The sequence below is a fragment of the Clytia hemisphaerica genome, unplaced genomic scaffold (genome assembly GCF_902728285.1).
Source record: "Clytia hemisphaerica strain Z4C2 unplaced genomic scaffold, Clytia hemisphaerica genome assembly, whole genome shotgun sequence".
NCBI lineage: Eukaryota > Metazoa > Cnidaria > Hydrozoa > Leptothecata > Clytiidae > Clytia > Clytia hemisphaerica.
The window spans coordinates 1,605,326-1,621,952 of record NW_027103421.1 but is presented as its reverse complement, the minus strand read 5'-3'; the positions used below and the strand labels follow the sequence as shown (position 1 = coordinate 1,621,952).

The 16,627-nt window shown below is 37.3% G+C and overlaps 2 protein-coding genes across 2 annotated transcripts in view; one reads left to right on the top strand and one right to left on the bottom strand.

Annotated features, from left to right (window-relative positions):
• The window catches only part of LOC136797868 (KICSTOR complex protein SZT2-like), a 53,379-nt gene extending 40,962 nt beyond the window's left edge, over positions 1-12,417 (bottom strand). The window contains exons 1-9 of the mRNA XM_067054450.1: positions 12,353-12,417; positions 11,658-11,960; positions 11,065-11,276; positions 9,930-10,480; positions 9,143-9,419; positions 7,447-7,696; positions 6,746-6,981; positions 5,733-5,945; positions 4,963-5,379 (exon numbers count right to left, since the gene is read on the bottom strand). Coding sequence (XP_066910551.1) covers positions 4,963-5,379; positions 5,733-5,945; positions 6,746-6,981; positions 7,447-7,696; positions 9,143-9,419; positions 9,930-10,085 — 1,549 coding nt within the window. The 5' untranslated portion in view covers positions 10,086-10,480; positions 11,065-11,276; positions 11,658-11,960; positions 12,353-12,417. The remainder of the gene's footprint in view (positions 1-4,962; positions 5,380-5,732; positions 5,946-6,745; positions 6,982-7,446; positions 7,697-9,142; positions 9,420-9,929; positions 10,481-11,064; positions 11,277-11,657; positions 11,961-12,352) is intronic.
• Positions 931-4,373, top strand: LOC136797869 (ficolin-3-like). Its single transcript, XM_067054451.1, has 2 exons — positions 931-1,451; positions 3,010-4,373. Exons 1-2 carry the CDS (start codon positions 965-967, stop codon positions 3,585-3,587), a joined length of 1,065 nt encoding a protein of 354 aa, XP_066910552.1. The 5' UTR covers positions 931-964; the 3' UTR covers positions 3,588-4,373.
• Positions 12,418-16,627: the final 4,210 nt, after the last annotated feature.

The window sequence follows — 16,627 nt, the reverse complement described above, 5'->3', positions numbered from 1 at the left end:
CAGCACTCGGATAAGGCTCCAGTACACTTCCATGTGTAAACGAGACGAATCGACATCAGCATTGGAGAAGAGAACAGGATTCAACGACATTGTTCGATATGGTTCATGTATGGCTATCCTCATTATGAGCAGCGAAATTGGCCATTTTTATGGTTACACACGACCTTTAATGATGACCAAACAATAAATGCAGATTACGGAACAACGCTGTTTTTTATGATTTTTTGTGTATAACTTTTTTGTTATTTACAAAGGGAGGACCTTTAAACTCTGGAGGTCGGGGTGACTGATGCCATTGGTTCGGAGATAATGTTTTCTCCATAATAAACAGCCACTGGGGGGTTTTGCGCTACCTACTTAGTCACCGTTAGTACTGACATATCCCTTTTTACTGTAATAATGAATAATATTCTATTTATCGATATTTTCATTCTGCCCGGTCTAGCGGAACAATTTATATGTAACCTATTCAATTTTATCATCTGATAATTGTTTTTTTTACATTGCTTGTTGTTGTTGGCACGATTGCGAAAGGATCGACGACATTTATTCTGTTATTTGTCTACCATTTTACATGCTTATCACAAATCTTGTACATTCAATAGTTAGGCTATTTTAATTCGTTCTAATTATAGTTATTGAAAAATATCTCAACTAGGCGTTTTCCATTGCAAGATGTATCCAATAAACGAACAAATTCATGTCTCTTGTTATTTCTAGTTTCTATGTATCATTCTTAAGCTTTGAGGGGGGTTTGAGGAGAAATAGTGGAGAAATGTAATTCGTTTTTATAGAGGTTCTACCGTCTAAATATATCTGCGGTACGTATTTTGAATTAAACCCATCGATTATATGAATGATGTAAGCATTCATTTGAACGATTCATTTTGAATGGTAAAGTGGAATATTTAAAACCAAGTTTTCAAGTATTTCGTCACAAATCACTTTTTTCTTTCGACGCAAGATGTTTGCCATGTTGTTTTTCACTGTCATCATTTTGATGTGTACTTTTGGTGTATGTTTTTCAATCGACTTTTCGTCAGTGGCACCCGGTGATTCTTTATTTTTCAAGTCGAGAATCGAAGGTGAAATTATCAACGCTAATTCTTCTTCTTGGGAGAAAATTATTCCGCTATCCAGCGAACCTCAATGTAGGTCAAAATGCCATCATTCAACTCAATGTCGGTCAGCAGCATTTTATCCCACAGACAACATTTGCAAGTTCAGAGACGTAAATCGCCTTTCACCAAACGGCGTATTCGTGCAGAAAGCTGGTATCAAAGTTTATGACAAACGAACAGCGCCTATTACCCCGGTTATTATAAAAACGGTCGAAAATGCTACAGATTGCAAAGATGTCATGAATCAAGGCCACAAAAGAAGTGGTGTTTACATGGTTTCAACTGATGTCCAAAAATACGTCCCAATCCTCTGTGATATGGACACAGCAGGTATGTTAAGCAGTTATTGGAAAAAGTCGAATCCAATATGCACTCTTCTCGTAGCCCAATATTTTTCATATTGGATGAGACTACGTCCAAATAAATGGTTTATTATCCGTTCATCGCTAAAATATTTCCCGTTTTCAAGCATAATTCCAATTTATAAGCTCGTAAATTTGATTTCTTGGTAGTTGTTTATTCAAAAGTCTTATTTTTATTTTGTGACGTAACGTCAAAAAGAAGATGCTCAATTGTCATTGAACTTGTTTGTGACGTCAATTTTTGAAATACGCTCTCTAATTCGATCTTCAAGGGAAATTGGATTATCATCGAATAAGGGAGCTTATCGAATAAGGGAGCGTCCTTTATGAGAGTACCGAGTTTATGTATGTGTATTTTTCAGCGACGGAGACGGTAAGGTTCTAATTGGAGTAGATCCTGACCATCTAAGGACGACGGTAAATCAGCACTTTTACCGTCCTCGATTTTGCGGGGCGGAATTGCGGGTTTTTCCAAATCGCTTCAGTCACTCTACCGTCCTCAAAAGTGCAAATACATAAACTCGAGTTTCTTGTTGACAGGGACTTTAAATTTCATCGAATAAGGGAGCCTATCGAATAGTAGAATGTCGAATTAGAGAGCGTGAACTGTATGTAGCCCCCATGGAAGCTATATATTCGAAAATATTGGACAGCAAAGAAGCCAATCAAATGTCGCTATTTACGCGCTTCGGATAATAATCTTTTTTATTTGACCCCTTTTCTGTGAGGTTGGGCCTACCTCGCGTTTCAAAATAAAAGTTAAAGTGGAAACCCCATTACAAGTACGGGAAGGGTAGGGAAAATAGGGAGGCTAAGAACTGACATATGCTGACATCGGTTTTTAAAGGGTTTAAGAAATCTTATTGCAAACGTCAAAAATTAGCTTAAATCCCGTTTTGCCACTTTCCCGTAAGGACGATTGCCGGGCCGGACGGCGTTTTCAGCCGGTCAAATTTTCCGTGAGGCATCTCTACCAACCGGAAAACAAGCTCGCAAAGTTTCAAAGACGTAGCATCAAAACTCCACACACAGCGGCCGATACAAGTACTTGTTAATCACACTCTCCAATGCCGCGCAAGTGTTTACAAAATTGATTTCAATGTTTTTTTTCTTATTTTTTTTATTCGAACGTTTTAATTGCATTCGAAATTTATTTTGTGAGAAAGAAAGACTACAGTATGAACAACAATAAAAGAAAAACATGGAGAGAAGAGAAAAATATAAAATTTTCAGTGTAATTTCTGTAATTTACTTTCATAACTGGGAAAAAGTAGTGAAACCCATTGTGCGATTAGCTCGATATCACATAATAACTCGTACAATTCGAAAATTGCACTCGTGATTTTTTTGTTTCGAAAAAAAAAATCACTCGTGCAATTATTCTCGAATTGCACTCGTTATCATTACATATACTAATCACATTATGTGATTACATATACAAACTAAAACTTTCATTAATGCATTGCTACTAATCTTGCAACATTCTTTCGCATTGATGACAAAAGATTCTATTTCTTTTTCACCAGGTGGTGGCTGGACAGTGATTCAGCAACGTGTGGATGGTTCCATCCCTTTCAATCGAACATGGAATTCTTACAAATTTGGCTTCGGTGATTTCTCTACTAACTTCTGGTTCGGTAATGATCGCATACACAATCTCACAACCCATTATGGCAACGATAATGACATCATCTTTGATCTCACAAAGCATGACGGAACCAAAACGAACGCAGGGTACAGGAATTTCTACATCGATGGTGAATCTAACAAATATCGTCTCCATGTTAATAGCCGTTATGATCCTGATCTTCCAGATAGTTCATATGCGGATGTAACTTTCACTCAAGGTTTTGGCTTACACGACGGAAAAATCTTCTACACTATTGACGCTGATTCAAGTTTAAGTTGCTCAGAAGAAAAGGGCGGCTCAGGTTGGTGGTTTGCCAACTGTTACAAGATCCATTTGAATGGAATATATGGACTTCAAGGCAGCGATGCAGGGATCGTTTGGGATAAAGTCACTTTTATAGTTCCTTCTAGCGGCGGCAATAAAGTTCAACATCCATTCATCAAAACCCGAATGCTGGTCAGACGAAATAATTGACAGACGTATACCAGTACTAGTATCTTTGATCATAGATATTCTATTATCTGATTTATAGTTAGTGTATAAAAGATTCGAATATTTTAAGAATTTCAAATGTGTTTGAAGTTTTTGAATTTATTCGAATTTTTTACTATCACTACAAAAATGGCGAAAACTAGGGAATAACAAGTTTAAACTCCTTAGTGAAAAAGATATTGAGAAATTGAGTGGCTTTTTTTTCAGGCACTTTTGGAAAAATATAATTTTGTTCTGCTTTTTTCTTCGGACATCAACTGTAAAACTGATTTATGTACCGCACTTTACCCAAAACAATCGAAACGCTCCCTTAACAATGAACGGCTTTAAAAACGGCCCATATCTTGAACCTTTGTTTACCGGTCGACAAGAATCGAAAATCCTTATTCTTAAAGTAAAACCCACAATTGATTATTTAGTATTTTTTACACCTGCTGTTTTTTTACACGAGAAATCTTTCTCTATCACTTTGAATAAGTGAACAAATTGCTCTTTCACTTTCGGATAGCATGAGAGAGAATAGCTCATTTACTTTGTGGAATGCTGTCATGAAGATGAGACAAAACAAAGATGTAAATAAAATTGTCTGTATAAATCTTGTAAATTATCGATGTAAATAGTTATATTATTTTCTTTTAAATAATTTATTTGTTTGTTTTTCCCAGCACTTTTATTTTGTGAATGTATACATAAGATTTTTAACATATCTTAACCATTTTTCATTTTATTTGATCATCTCTTTACAGGAAAAGGTATTTCATGGTGATACCCAAAAGTTTCCATCGCTTAATTTCCAAAGAAATCATTAAAATCCAAAAGTCCTTAAAAATCGCCGGAAAAGCCAAAAGCCGGCCCAAAACAGGCTTTCTCCATTTTCACGACTGACACTCGACAGATTTCCGTGTCTTTTTGCACAATTCCCAAATTGTGAAAGAGCCCTACTTTCGGGAAAATTTTTCCGGTCGCCAGATCCGGAAATATCCCAGAGAAAGGAGTGTTTTGGGATTTCCTCGAGTATTTTTGTAAGATACGTATTAGTATTGCCATCATTGTGTCGAAAACTTATATCCGCCATTTTCGAGTGTTTATGATTAAATATCTTCATTCAAAAAATAAGATAAATTGAATGAGTCGATCACAAGGAAAGCTTGTAAATGACTAACTAATTACCGACCGACCGACCGACCGAACGACCGACCGACTAAGGTAGGTCCAACAATGACACAAACTAATAAGATCTGAAACCAAACCACACACTATCATTAAAAAATTAACAGTGGTGTATCGTAAAAATGACTTTCGCTCCTTCAAAAAAATGCCCCACGCCATTAGAAAGAACCAGTCAAGATTCACATACCTGATCGATTGATATTGGGAAGGCTCCTAAACCGTTTGTGAGATTCATTCCTGAATTCGTATTTATTGTTGTGTTCCGAAAAGCTAATTGACCGTTGAAATAGTTCGCGTGTATCGTACGGGAAAGGTGAGGCGGACGAAGGGTCTCTGGAAGTGCTCGAGCGTTGTGACCTCAAGTAGAAGATCTCAGAGTCATCATCTTCGTCAATCTCCCAATAAGGCTTGGCGACGTTTTGGTTTTGCGGTGGGTTATCCATGCCATAAATGAAGTTGGCATCGACATCTAACTGATCTTGAAATTCCGGCCAACTTTTCACGCGTTTACGAGGTTTCTTCTTTTCGCGTAATTTGACTTTTTCAGTAATGACTTCGTGACGTTGTGAAGAGAAGTCCGAGTGGCTTCGACGATGGCCAAGACCTTTAAAAACAAGATTAAAAATTATATCTTTCAGCCAGAAGCAAGATCATACACATACAGTAGTTCCAACGGAAAAAATATGTCAGTGCGAAAAGACTTGAAAAGACGCCATATTATCATGCTTCATAATTTAGATTAAACTGACTTCTGATCAAAAACATTCGTTCTCGCGCCGTGATGCACCCGAAAAGGAACAAATCGCTGATATATAATTAGAGTTACATTGCCTATCACAGATTTAAGTTAGTGAAACATAAAAAGCCTTGTGATGTGTAACCAAATCAAAATAAAACATAACACAATTTTCTTTAACTTTTAGCTTTTAATGTTAAAGACAGATTTAAGTTATATACCTTTCCGAGTAATTTTAGCCTTTTCTTTGACTTTGTCCATAACACCAGGATCCATTGGACCAGGTTCACCGATATCTGATTCTTCTTCAATAATCGGGCGACTGACAATACAATAGTATTTCCCGATACGTTTCAACTCAAAGGCACCAAAATTGTGGCTCTCCAATTCCATGATGAACATCAGTAGACAATTTTTACTTGCGTTATCCAATCCTGTTAAAATTAGATAGTTTGGTAATTGAACCTGATAACGTCGCTGAATACTAACGATTAAGACCTTGTTCGCACGAATGAAGCCATTCTATTGGTTAGAAGTGACGTAACACTTGAATGGAACCAATAAAATGGCTTCATTTCGTTTCGGAGCAAAACGGAACCGTCACGTCTGAACATGGGCTGACTGGTGAACTTACGTCACATGACCTGTCAAAACTTTGATTTTTCATTTCGTTTCTTGTCAGATTCCATTTTGCTGATTTTTAATGAATAGAAGGCTTTCACGTGTTCTTAATTCGCAAATTCGTTCTTTTTCGCTACTTGCAGCTTGAAGTGATCTCAAAAAATCGAATGTTTGGAGCCCGAAAACCTGGAAAGTGGAATAGACGTTACTGCGTAGATAAAAAGTGGCGACGTCTAGTTTAAGCTATGTAGTGTAGTTTTTAACAACATTAAATTTCGTACGAAAGATCGGAGTTAGATCCCCATTGGGCTCTTCCAGAAAATGTGCGTATATGGGGGGTGGAGGATATATTGTCCGGGAGGTAAATTTTATCTGTCCGGGGGTTATTTGGGCTGTCCGGGGGGGGGGGGTAATTTGGGTTGTCTGGGGGGGGGGGGTCAACTGATGTTTGTCCAGGGGGTAAAACTCGTTGTCCGGGGGGGGGCAAAAGTCACTTTGTTCGGGGAAGTAAATCACTCAAAATTGTTATATCCTCCACTCCCCATATTTAATTGTTTTTCTAAAAAAGCCCATCGAGTGTTATGATTCACAGATATTTCGAAAATTGCATTACCTGTGACAAAATTAAAGTGTTTCTTCTGAAAGACGCAATTCTTATTTTGAGAATATGAGCAGCGAATGTGTTCAGCTACGCGATTCAAGTTTTCTTCCGTTATTGGTGCCTGGCGCCTCAAAGCCGAGGCTATTTCGTCCTCAAGGAGCCACTCAATTTCCCTACACGCATTTTCAACTGCAGCTCGTTGCTTGAGCGGTAAGTGTTCAATAGAGTCGCTGGCTTGACGGATGTAACTAGATAAATAAGAACCAGTAAGATTAGAAAAAATATAACAGGATGTAGTACAGTGCTGGAGATTCTCGATTTAGACGAAATACATACACCTGCTCTGCCACCTAATCTCCTGATAGAAGATAGTTGGATAGAAATACTTTGAATTTTCCCAGATAGGATCTACCTGGATTCTTGGAAAATCTATGTGATGTTTTGTTAGATTTTTCCACTGTTCTATTTTCCCATACTGTATGGTTTCTTTGGTATATAGAAGTAATTTCGGCCAATCCGGCCAAGCTGGGAAATTTTGTGCTTGAAATTCAAGGCAAAAACTCATATAATTTGTAAAATCTAGCGGTATGAATACTGAATACACCAAAAAAACATTTAAAATTGTATATATTATAATTGCTTCGACTAATAACACGTGACTTTGGCAATGTTTACATTCTACTACTTTGAGGTCAATTTAACGAATAACTAACCTCTCGTCACGTGACACTTGAGAAACCAAGCGTTTTTCGCGCGCCGTTTCTGACTCTTGAGTGTGATTGGAGTAAAACGAATCTGACGAGTTCTGTCTTCTCAAAAGGAAGTCTTTAGATGCTTTCCAATCTTCATCTTCCTGTGGTTCTGTCGGCTGACTCAAACAAATCAAGTCCAATGTGACCGTCATTGAGGTGCTGTACGGATCGATTGCTCCTAGGCTTTCTGATATTGAATTGAAGATTTCCCCTGAAAGAAAAATTCCACAAGAATGATCACTTAATTAAAATACTTTAAAACTCTGTTTCGATTTCAACAAACAATTCTCTTCCAAGCTAACCTCTATCTCGAAAAATCTACCATTTATCCAATAAAAATCAGATTCTATCTTACTGTAAGAGAACTAATTTTTGCGAGAACTAATAAATTTTTGGCAATTTGCGCCGAATTCAATTCTCGCAAAAAATATAAAAATGTCGGCTCTCAAAAAAGGGTTCGTTGCAAAAAGTTTTTCATTAATTTTTAAAATACCCCTAATTTTTGCATAAAACTTTTCCTCTTAATATTTTTTGCTGCTGGCCAAGATTAGTTCTCTAAAATATGTATGGAAAAAGTTTTGGCTTTCCTTGCAAGATTCTACTGTATTTTAACGTGAGATTGAATTTCACTTCTTTATTAATAGTTCTATTTATACTGAGACTATTAATTTGTCTGAGACGCGCAATTTAGAAAATGAGCATTATGGAGGAGTGTACTTTCCATTCATGTTTCAATAAATAGGATCTCCTCTACAGATCACATTTTACAAACTACACGTCTTTTTTTTTATTAGAACACCTAAAATTTGGTTGAGCCTGGATGTGGTTATTTTTTTAGCAATTTTCAGCCTAAAATGTTCTTAAATGCGTTCTTAATTTTTCAGACTACTCTAAATCGACAATATGATACAAAATAAAGAGCACTTAAATTTGGCAAAATTTGGACATTATTTGACTCTCGACTTTTGAAGATCCACCCCTAAATTCGGTTAAAACTGCTTAAAAAGAGGAAAAAATTATAGTTTCTTGTCATTTTTTTCCAAACTGAGGCTGATCATGTTCTTAAGATGTTCTTAATTTTTCGACGAATTTCAGCCTATATGTTCTTATAAACTAGGTTCTAATAAAAAAAAAACGTGTACTCGTCACAGACGATTTTTCCGTCTCAATATAAATGGAACTATTGACTTACTCAGATGTGTCGCAGAAAATGTAGGATACGGAGGATTTAACTCTAATCTAGACGGTCGACTTTCCTCTCCTGATTTTGTTTGCCAAGATGAGTGAAAGTCGACCTAAATCTATTTCAAGCAAAAACTTAAACAGGCGTCTCTCATATCGGAAGAATACATGAAAGTCAAATTACAGTCAAATCTCTCTAATTCGTATCTTTCTTTAATTCGAAGAAAAGTCTTGGCTCCTTACAGATCGAATTAGAACCGAGTATATGTATGTGTGTTTTTCAGCGACGGAGACGGTAAGGTTCTAATTTGACTAGATCATGACCAACTGAGGACAACAGTAAATCAGCACTTTTACCGTCCTCGATTTTGCGGGTCAGAAGTGGAGGTTTTTCCAAATCGCTTCAGTCACTTTACCGTCCTCAAAAGCGCAAATACATAAACTCGCTAGAGACTCGTCTGTATGTCTTACTTACCCAAACACGTGGGTAGAGATATAACACCGATGGGTCTTAACACATGTTCATCGTTTGCTTTGTAATGTACTGAACACACCAAATGCAAAAACATTGGTCTCTCTTCACAACTCTCGTCTGAACTATCAAAAATATTATCCTCCTCTTCTTCCATTCGGTCTGTGTTTTTCTCGTCACGAGCATGTTCATTTTCAGGACCAGACGAGAGGTTGTCACTCAAATATTCTGAAGGGTTGTGCGAGAAGGCTGTCAGTGAACTATGCGCACTGGAAGCATCCTATAAAGAGAAAATAAATTTCAATGGTCAAAGCAAGGTTTTTTTCTAAGACGGATAAGCTAAATAGATCGAGTGTCTAGTTCCCAATTTTAATCCCCGCTTTTTACATTGATTTGTTTATCTCGTAGATCACCAGGAAGACAGTCCGCGGGCTCGTGTAAACAGTCTAAGTTTACCGGTAAAATATAGACTTTATATATCTAACTAATATAGACTCTGTTGAGGAGCAAGCTCTGCTTCTCCGTTCACCACAAGCGATTGTGCGAAGCTCAACACTTAGTATCTTGAGCACTCTGGCGACAACAGCAGTCTATGCTCGCTTACCCGAGCCGCACTGGTGAGTCCTGGGAAGGACGAAAAACGTGTCTGCGGATAGATGTATATCTGACTAATAAACATATAAAAGCTAACAAGCAAAATAGATGGAACGGCCAAAGTCCATAAAACCTTTCTTCGTCAATCTTTATTACTTAGACATGAATTTAAACAAATATAATCAGATTCCGTTACCTGAGAGTCAGTCTCATATTCTTCTTCGCACTCCGCGTTAACTTTATCGGCCACCTGGTTCTCTTCAGCCTCAATATCGGTCGATTGACCATCATTGAAAAACATGTAATAAGGATTATCGGGAACTTGTTGGAAGTAATTACCAAGAAGATCCATGAATAATTTTTTGATTTCATTCGCCAACACAAAACGTTTTCGCACTCCCCGTTCTTTAGCCGAAGTGACGTACGACTGCTCTTGAAAGACGAGGATCCGCCAGTTGAGCTACGTTTTTGTAGCCTTGACAACGGTTTGTTCTCAAGATGTTGGCTGCCGCTGGCGTAGTCAGGAAAGACGACATCGTCAATACTGCATTGGTCGATTATCAAGGTGTTTGACCGATAATGATTACAAAGGATTCTTAAAAATCTGGTGATGTCGATTTCTTTAGTGGATTCTTCACAAAAGATTTCGATTGAGCTTGAAACGTCATCTGGATCGAGGGGAAGTTTCTTCTTAAGACAACTGTATACAGCACTTACCATTGCCCAAAAGAAGTGATCGTAAATTACCTAAGATAACAATTAAGAACAGATCATGAGTACACCAGCAGCCTTTATTACTCAATCACCTCTAAAAATAACAAAATTATGGCGCATAGCATTACTCGCTCCAACCGTCTGCTACATACTCAAAAACACATAAGATTCATTGTACGAATTCGAAAACGCGTACAATAAAACGCAACAGTATAATTCAAGTTTTTATTTCCAAGTATGAGCCAGCACAGTTTCAGAGAAAAATGGTACAAAAGAGCACTTGATCACTTAGACAATCTGAAAAGATTCAACATTATTGATAATACCGAACCCATTCTTATTTCAATATCTTTTCATTCTCTTTCTCACAGGCGCTGCGGCACCACATTTTTTCAAAGTAAACAAAATAAAATAATAGTAGTCAAGCCAAATTTTGTTTAATAACGTTAAAACAAAACTGTTTTAGGCGATCTAGAAGGGCTAAAATTCAGAAAATTTTGACCGTCGGCGCCTCCCTCCTCAGTATATCATGGCCCTGTCAATTTCAAAGTGAAGCCGCGGCCGCTCAAGTCAAAAGTTGATAAGAGTATTAATTGTTACTATTATTGACTTGTTACCTGGCAGTAATTAGTGATGGATTTCGATTTGTTTTCAGGAAGCTTTTGATTAATGTGACGTGGGATGATTTCATTTTCGTTGAGAGCTTTCGTGTAATCTTGCAGTACATCGTCGGCATGGCTGGCTTCTTCGTTGGGAACCGTTTGTAAAGAATCGAAATGACATTCAAAAATGAAGAAGGGTAGTAACATCCTTTCTTCTTTATCACTAGCTGAAATAGTAAGAAGTGAAATAAATTGATTAGTGACAAACTTTACCGTAAGTTGGTCTAATGTCGACATCCCTCTTCTAATTTCGACATCCTTCTTTAAAGATAGGAATGATAGGAAGGTCGGAATTGCGGATTGAAACTAATCAGTTGAGGAGTCCATTCCTATCTCTAAAGAAGGATATCGAAATTAGAAGAGGGATGTCGACATTAGACCAATTTACGGTACTATATATCCTAACCTACACATTATGTGAGTTTCGCAGCCTCTGTTGACAGCTTTAAATCTTCCAGCTTGTTCACTTTGTTATATATAGTGAGTGTCTCGACTATCAAAACTTTAACATTTTAAGCTTTACGTTAGTGTTGTAGGAAATATTTTACCATGAGCGTATCCAAGAAGTTGTGTCAAATCAGCCACTGTAGCCGGCACCAATGTGACCACAAGACTGGATCCAAAAGATTTCAAGAAGCATTCGAATCCAATGCCACCCTCTTCATGTGGGGCGTCATGGAAGGGCGGGCGGTCGTCAGTCAGCCATATGGATTTGTTGTTGTTACAACGTTGAGTGAGATGATGCAGTATTTGTTTATTTTCAGCGTCGTTGAGATGAAGAACAACATCGTTCATGTGTGAAAGTGTTTTGAAGAGGTATTCCAGCAAAAGGTCATTTTCCTTGCCATGTTCTAGAGAGAAAAAAAAAATTTATCATAGTCCGTATAAAAAACCCTGGTCTGTTTTTTCCATTGTTTCTTACTTGAACTTACGCTGAGAAATCAGTTTGCTTCGCTAACTTTTTGGATTAAATCTTAAACCAATCCCGAGAGGAGTACTTGGTAACGTGATCAAAAATTGAGCAAATCGATTTTTATCTTTTGATATTAACAAAGGGAAAAGCTAACAAAAAGTTCAAACAATAAGCATCAAGATCAGGGACTATGATTTTATATTTGACATAGGCACTATCGCGCTGCTTCTTCGAAAACGGACATACACACTATGGGCAGCGACATGCTAATGAAAGGCCCGACACTTGGCCAATAAAAATTTTTGAGAACTAATGAAAACAATAACAAACCTTCGTTCAAACTGATCAACAATGGGTACACACTGACGATGAAACTAGATTTACGAAGCAGCGGAAGAAGCTCGAATAACAACGGAATTTGTACAATATTCGACGAGTTGAATGTATTGACGGGTATGTCCGGGATTGGTGTTCCTCGTTCCGGCATCTTTTCTTTCAAGATGACGTCATAGCATGTTTTGTGAAGAACCAAATAGCTAGTCATTTCTGTGACAATCTGTGCGTCCATTTCGAATATCTGCAAAGCGTGGAACAAATGCTTACCTTATCGGCCCTTTTTACACCGGCCCTTATTGGTGTTATTTTTGGGCTCGTGGCGTAATAAGAGCCGGCGTTAAAAGGGCCGCCGTAATAAGGGCTAAGATTTTGCAATTTTAACCTAAAAGCGGCGTTAATTTTTTATTATTATTTCTCAATTTAAAGGATTTTAAGTATGATTCGAAGACGAAAATTATCCATTGTTTTACTCCATATTTAAAAAATCAGTGAAATATTTAAAATATATTTAAAAATCAGTGATTTTCGATGGAATTTTCAACAGTTTACTACTGAAAAATAACATTTTATGTAAAACCTTAGTCCGGTTTTAGTCATTATTTACTAATTTGAAGCATAAGTAGCCATTTTTCCAAATTTTGGTGTTACTAACGGCCCTAATTGGACCCGAATTAAAGAGAGAGAAAACTGTATATGGTGATAATGACCAACTCGTGAGAATTTTTCGGTATTCCGTAGAGAAAATTAAAGAGCGCTCCTTTTTTCTGCACGTTTCTAACTTGGTCTCCAAAATACAGTTTATCCGTTCTTCTTGCAAGTAAAGAAAAACGTATAAATGCAAGTGAGGAAAGAAAAACGTATAAATGCAGGTACGGAGACTAAACTCAAACTGAAGACAACTCAACATGAATACTAAAAATATGATGGTTCTTATAAAAAGGCGCGTATGAAAAAGCGATTGTACCACTGACCTTTATATATCCCTGGACCAAGCTTCTCAATTCCGGCAAAGCAAAATCTTTGATCGGAGTTTTTTGAAAAGTGGTACCCTAATGGCGGCATTACTCCAATAGCGGTGTAAATGCATCGAGAGCGTCTACTTTCTCTCAAATACTTTTGATGATGTATCGCCGTTAGACGTTAATTTTTAACACTGCAATGGCTTCATCTCGGGTACCTATTCCAAAAAACCTCTAATCAAAGATGGCGGTTATAGCTTGGTCCAGGGATATATAGAGGTCAGTGGATTGTACCTTTTGCGGTATACGTTGATACTCTGAGCCATGGATATATGAAAGTGGAGAATCGGGTATATCAACCGTTCCCATTTGCGGTTCCACCCACACTTCAACCACCATTTGGAGGTCTGGGGCGAATTCGTGAAGCACTCCTCCATCACTCTCTGTTGAATCTTCTTGATGTTTGAGTTTTTGGTGTGGTGGAAACATAATGTATTGTATGGTACAGCAGTTGGAAATGTTCTCTTCCGATGAATTGACCTTGGATGGGATGAGTAAGAAAGTTTTCAGAATGCAATCTACCAATCTATCAACTAAGACAACATCACTGTTTGAAAATTCATTTAATGGGAATGGTGTGAATAATTATACAGCATACAGAACGAGTATTGCTTTGTTGACATGACTTTACGATTGAAAGAAAAAGACTCTTTATTCTGTTTTTAGGGAACTAATTTAAGCGGTTGACATTTTTTGTGAAAGTACATTATGGTGTAAAAAAATAATTATAAACGCACAGAACGAGTATTAATTGTTGATAGTGTTGAAAAAGATCACTGAAGCACACGCTTTTTGTTTTCATAAGAACAATTTTATAAGAACACAAGGCTGAAATTTGGCCAAAACCTTGAACAAATTAAGAACAACCTGATGCTCAGCATTAGCGGATATTAAAGAACAAACAACAAACTAAATAAGATTAAGAATACAGAAAAATAAACACCATTTCAAAATTCAATTTTCCCTTCCGGGGTGAAGAGTATATTTTTAGCGTTAAAAAAATATGTTTGTTGATGATGGTAACTTACAGTAACGTTCACTTCTTTTGTCAAGCTAACAATCCCTTTACCAAAACTGCAAAAATTGAAACCCTCGTGCAAGCGTTGTCTGTAAAATGAACGAAAAAAGAGATTATTGGTGAAATCTCACACGAGCTGTTGCTTAGAGTTTCAGATTACCCTACAATTTTAGTGGGAAAGTCATTAAAAGTCTTCAAGAGCGTCGGAGTTATACTATCTGGCAACCGAATCTTCTATGGCGGAAACATTTTCCAACTTTGAAAACCAATCAATCGTGAGAACGTTAAATGGACGTTGTGAACATAAGAGAAACGTTGAAACAACGTTGTGTGCCAGCTTGATTATAACCTACTTCATTATGGTGTTGAGTATTTGGGCGATGCTTTTAGCTTCAAAAGATGTCGTTGCATTGACGTTCATTGACCACACCCATCTTTGATTAAACAAATATTGTCCGAACACCGTCAGTGGGGAACCTGACAAAATGAAAACTTGAAAATAAACAAGCTGTAACAATGCTCCCATCTTTTCCAAATCGGGCTACGTCTTGATATACTTTCATCGATGTGCAGAAAATTACAAAAGATGTCGAATCCGCATTCAAGCGAACCCGGGCAGATTATTGGGTGTTCCTTAAAAACGCCCCGCATATGGCATTCTAGCTCAGAAAATCTGCATATTCATAAGATCAGTAAAAGACAAACAAGCAACATGCTGAAAGGACCTACCTAATGATTAACATCAGATGAAAATAAGAAAAAAGTGACAATAATTGTACAAAAATTCAGAATGGAAAAATAAAGCTTGTGTGTTGAATAATGTAAAATGGTAAAAAGGAATTTCCCCAAATACGAAAATCACTTAAACCATTCAGGTCCAAAAAACCTCTTAAGCTGTTTTTGGCCCAAATTTGCCCAAAATAATTTTCCTTAAAAATCTGGCTCCATCACATTTTGGGCATTGCCATTTTGCATCATTGTGCAAAAAATCAGAAAAAAATAATGAGTCAACATTGAGAAAAGCTATATTTTCTTAATTGGTTAACCCTTTGAGTGCCCGATTTAGGAAGGGCGTGGTGGGCGGCGGCCAGGGGGGGGGGTAGGTTAGGGAATTAAAGCAGTCAGGCCCGCTGCGCGGACCTGACTGAACTGATGGAAAGGTGCCCAGTGGTAAAACTTCAAATCGATTCACTAGAAGACAGAATAAAGTAAAACAGGGCCAAATTTGGAGGTTCTTGGATCACTCGTTGACCAAAAATAGTCAAAAAACGGTCAGAATCTCAAAAAAGTGAATTTTTGTCAATTTTTTGCATTTTTTTGACTTTTTCGCTTAAAATCTCGCTGGAAAGACTCACTTTTGAAATTTTTTTTGCTTGACCATAAAGGACAATCTAATTCCTACGAGTTCGACCAAAAATAACGATTTCTAAATCAAACTGGGCATTACAGGAGGGCTTCGCCCTCCTATATAGCCCATGTCGTATATATACGACATCGGCACTTAAGAGCCATTTTTTTTAAGAGTCTTCAGGGTGTGATACCTGACCCTCTTGGATTTTGCTGAAATTTAGACCAAATGATCTATCACACAAGAAAATAAGACCCTCAAAATTTCACCTTGATATCTCAAGTAGTTTTGAAGATACAGTGTCTCAAAGATAGGCTACTAAGCGAAAATTGACCCCTAAAAATCATGAACTCTGGTGGGGAGCAGATTTTGAAAGCCAATGAATTTTTATTCAAGTACATTAGAAAGCTGATTTACAGTGGATTTCAAGAACTTTTTGTAGGGAATCAGAAAAAATCAAATTGAGTCTCCAAAATTTTCCCCGAAAATCTCTAGCACCTCCTGTAGAGGGCTTCAAACTTTGCGTAATCTGGGTTTGGAAGCACTTTTAGCTGGCTGCTGATGGTCCTTGGGACTTTTTTGAAGTAAACTTTTGACCTGGAGTGGTTTACTGCTGGGTTTTGGCCACAAAAATAACATTTTCAGGATTTCCATCTTTGCGTAACCGTCAAAAATGGCCGAAAAAATTGCTATTTTGGCAGACCTGGAGCAAAATTCAAGATGGCGTATCTTTTTAAGGCAACACCAAATTTTTTTGAAATTTTCAGCAAGGCTTCCTTAGTAGGTCTAGTTTATAGCCTCAAAAAAATCTCAATGGGCTTTTGAAGTCTCTTAAAGATATGATCGATTGAAAATTTGCTTAACTTCGTTGTTTTCTCCTCGTC

Excerpts from the sequence above, each read along its gene's own strand:
- LOC136797869 (XM_067054451.1), top strand. The coding sequence starts at position 965 with ATGTTTGCCATGTTGTTTTTCACTGTCATCATTTTGATGTGTACTTTT. Across the intron at positions 1,452-3,009 it reads CTGTGATATGGACACAGCAG|GTGGTGGCTGGACAGTGATT; the intron begins GTATGTTAAGCA and ends CTTTTTCACCAG.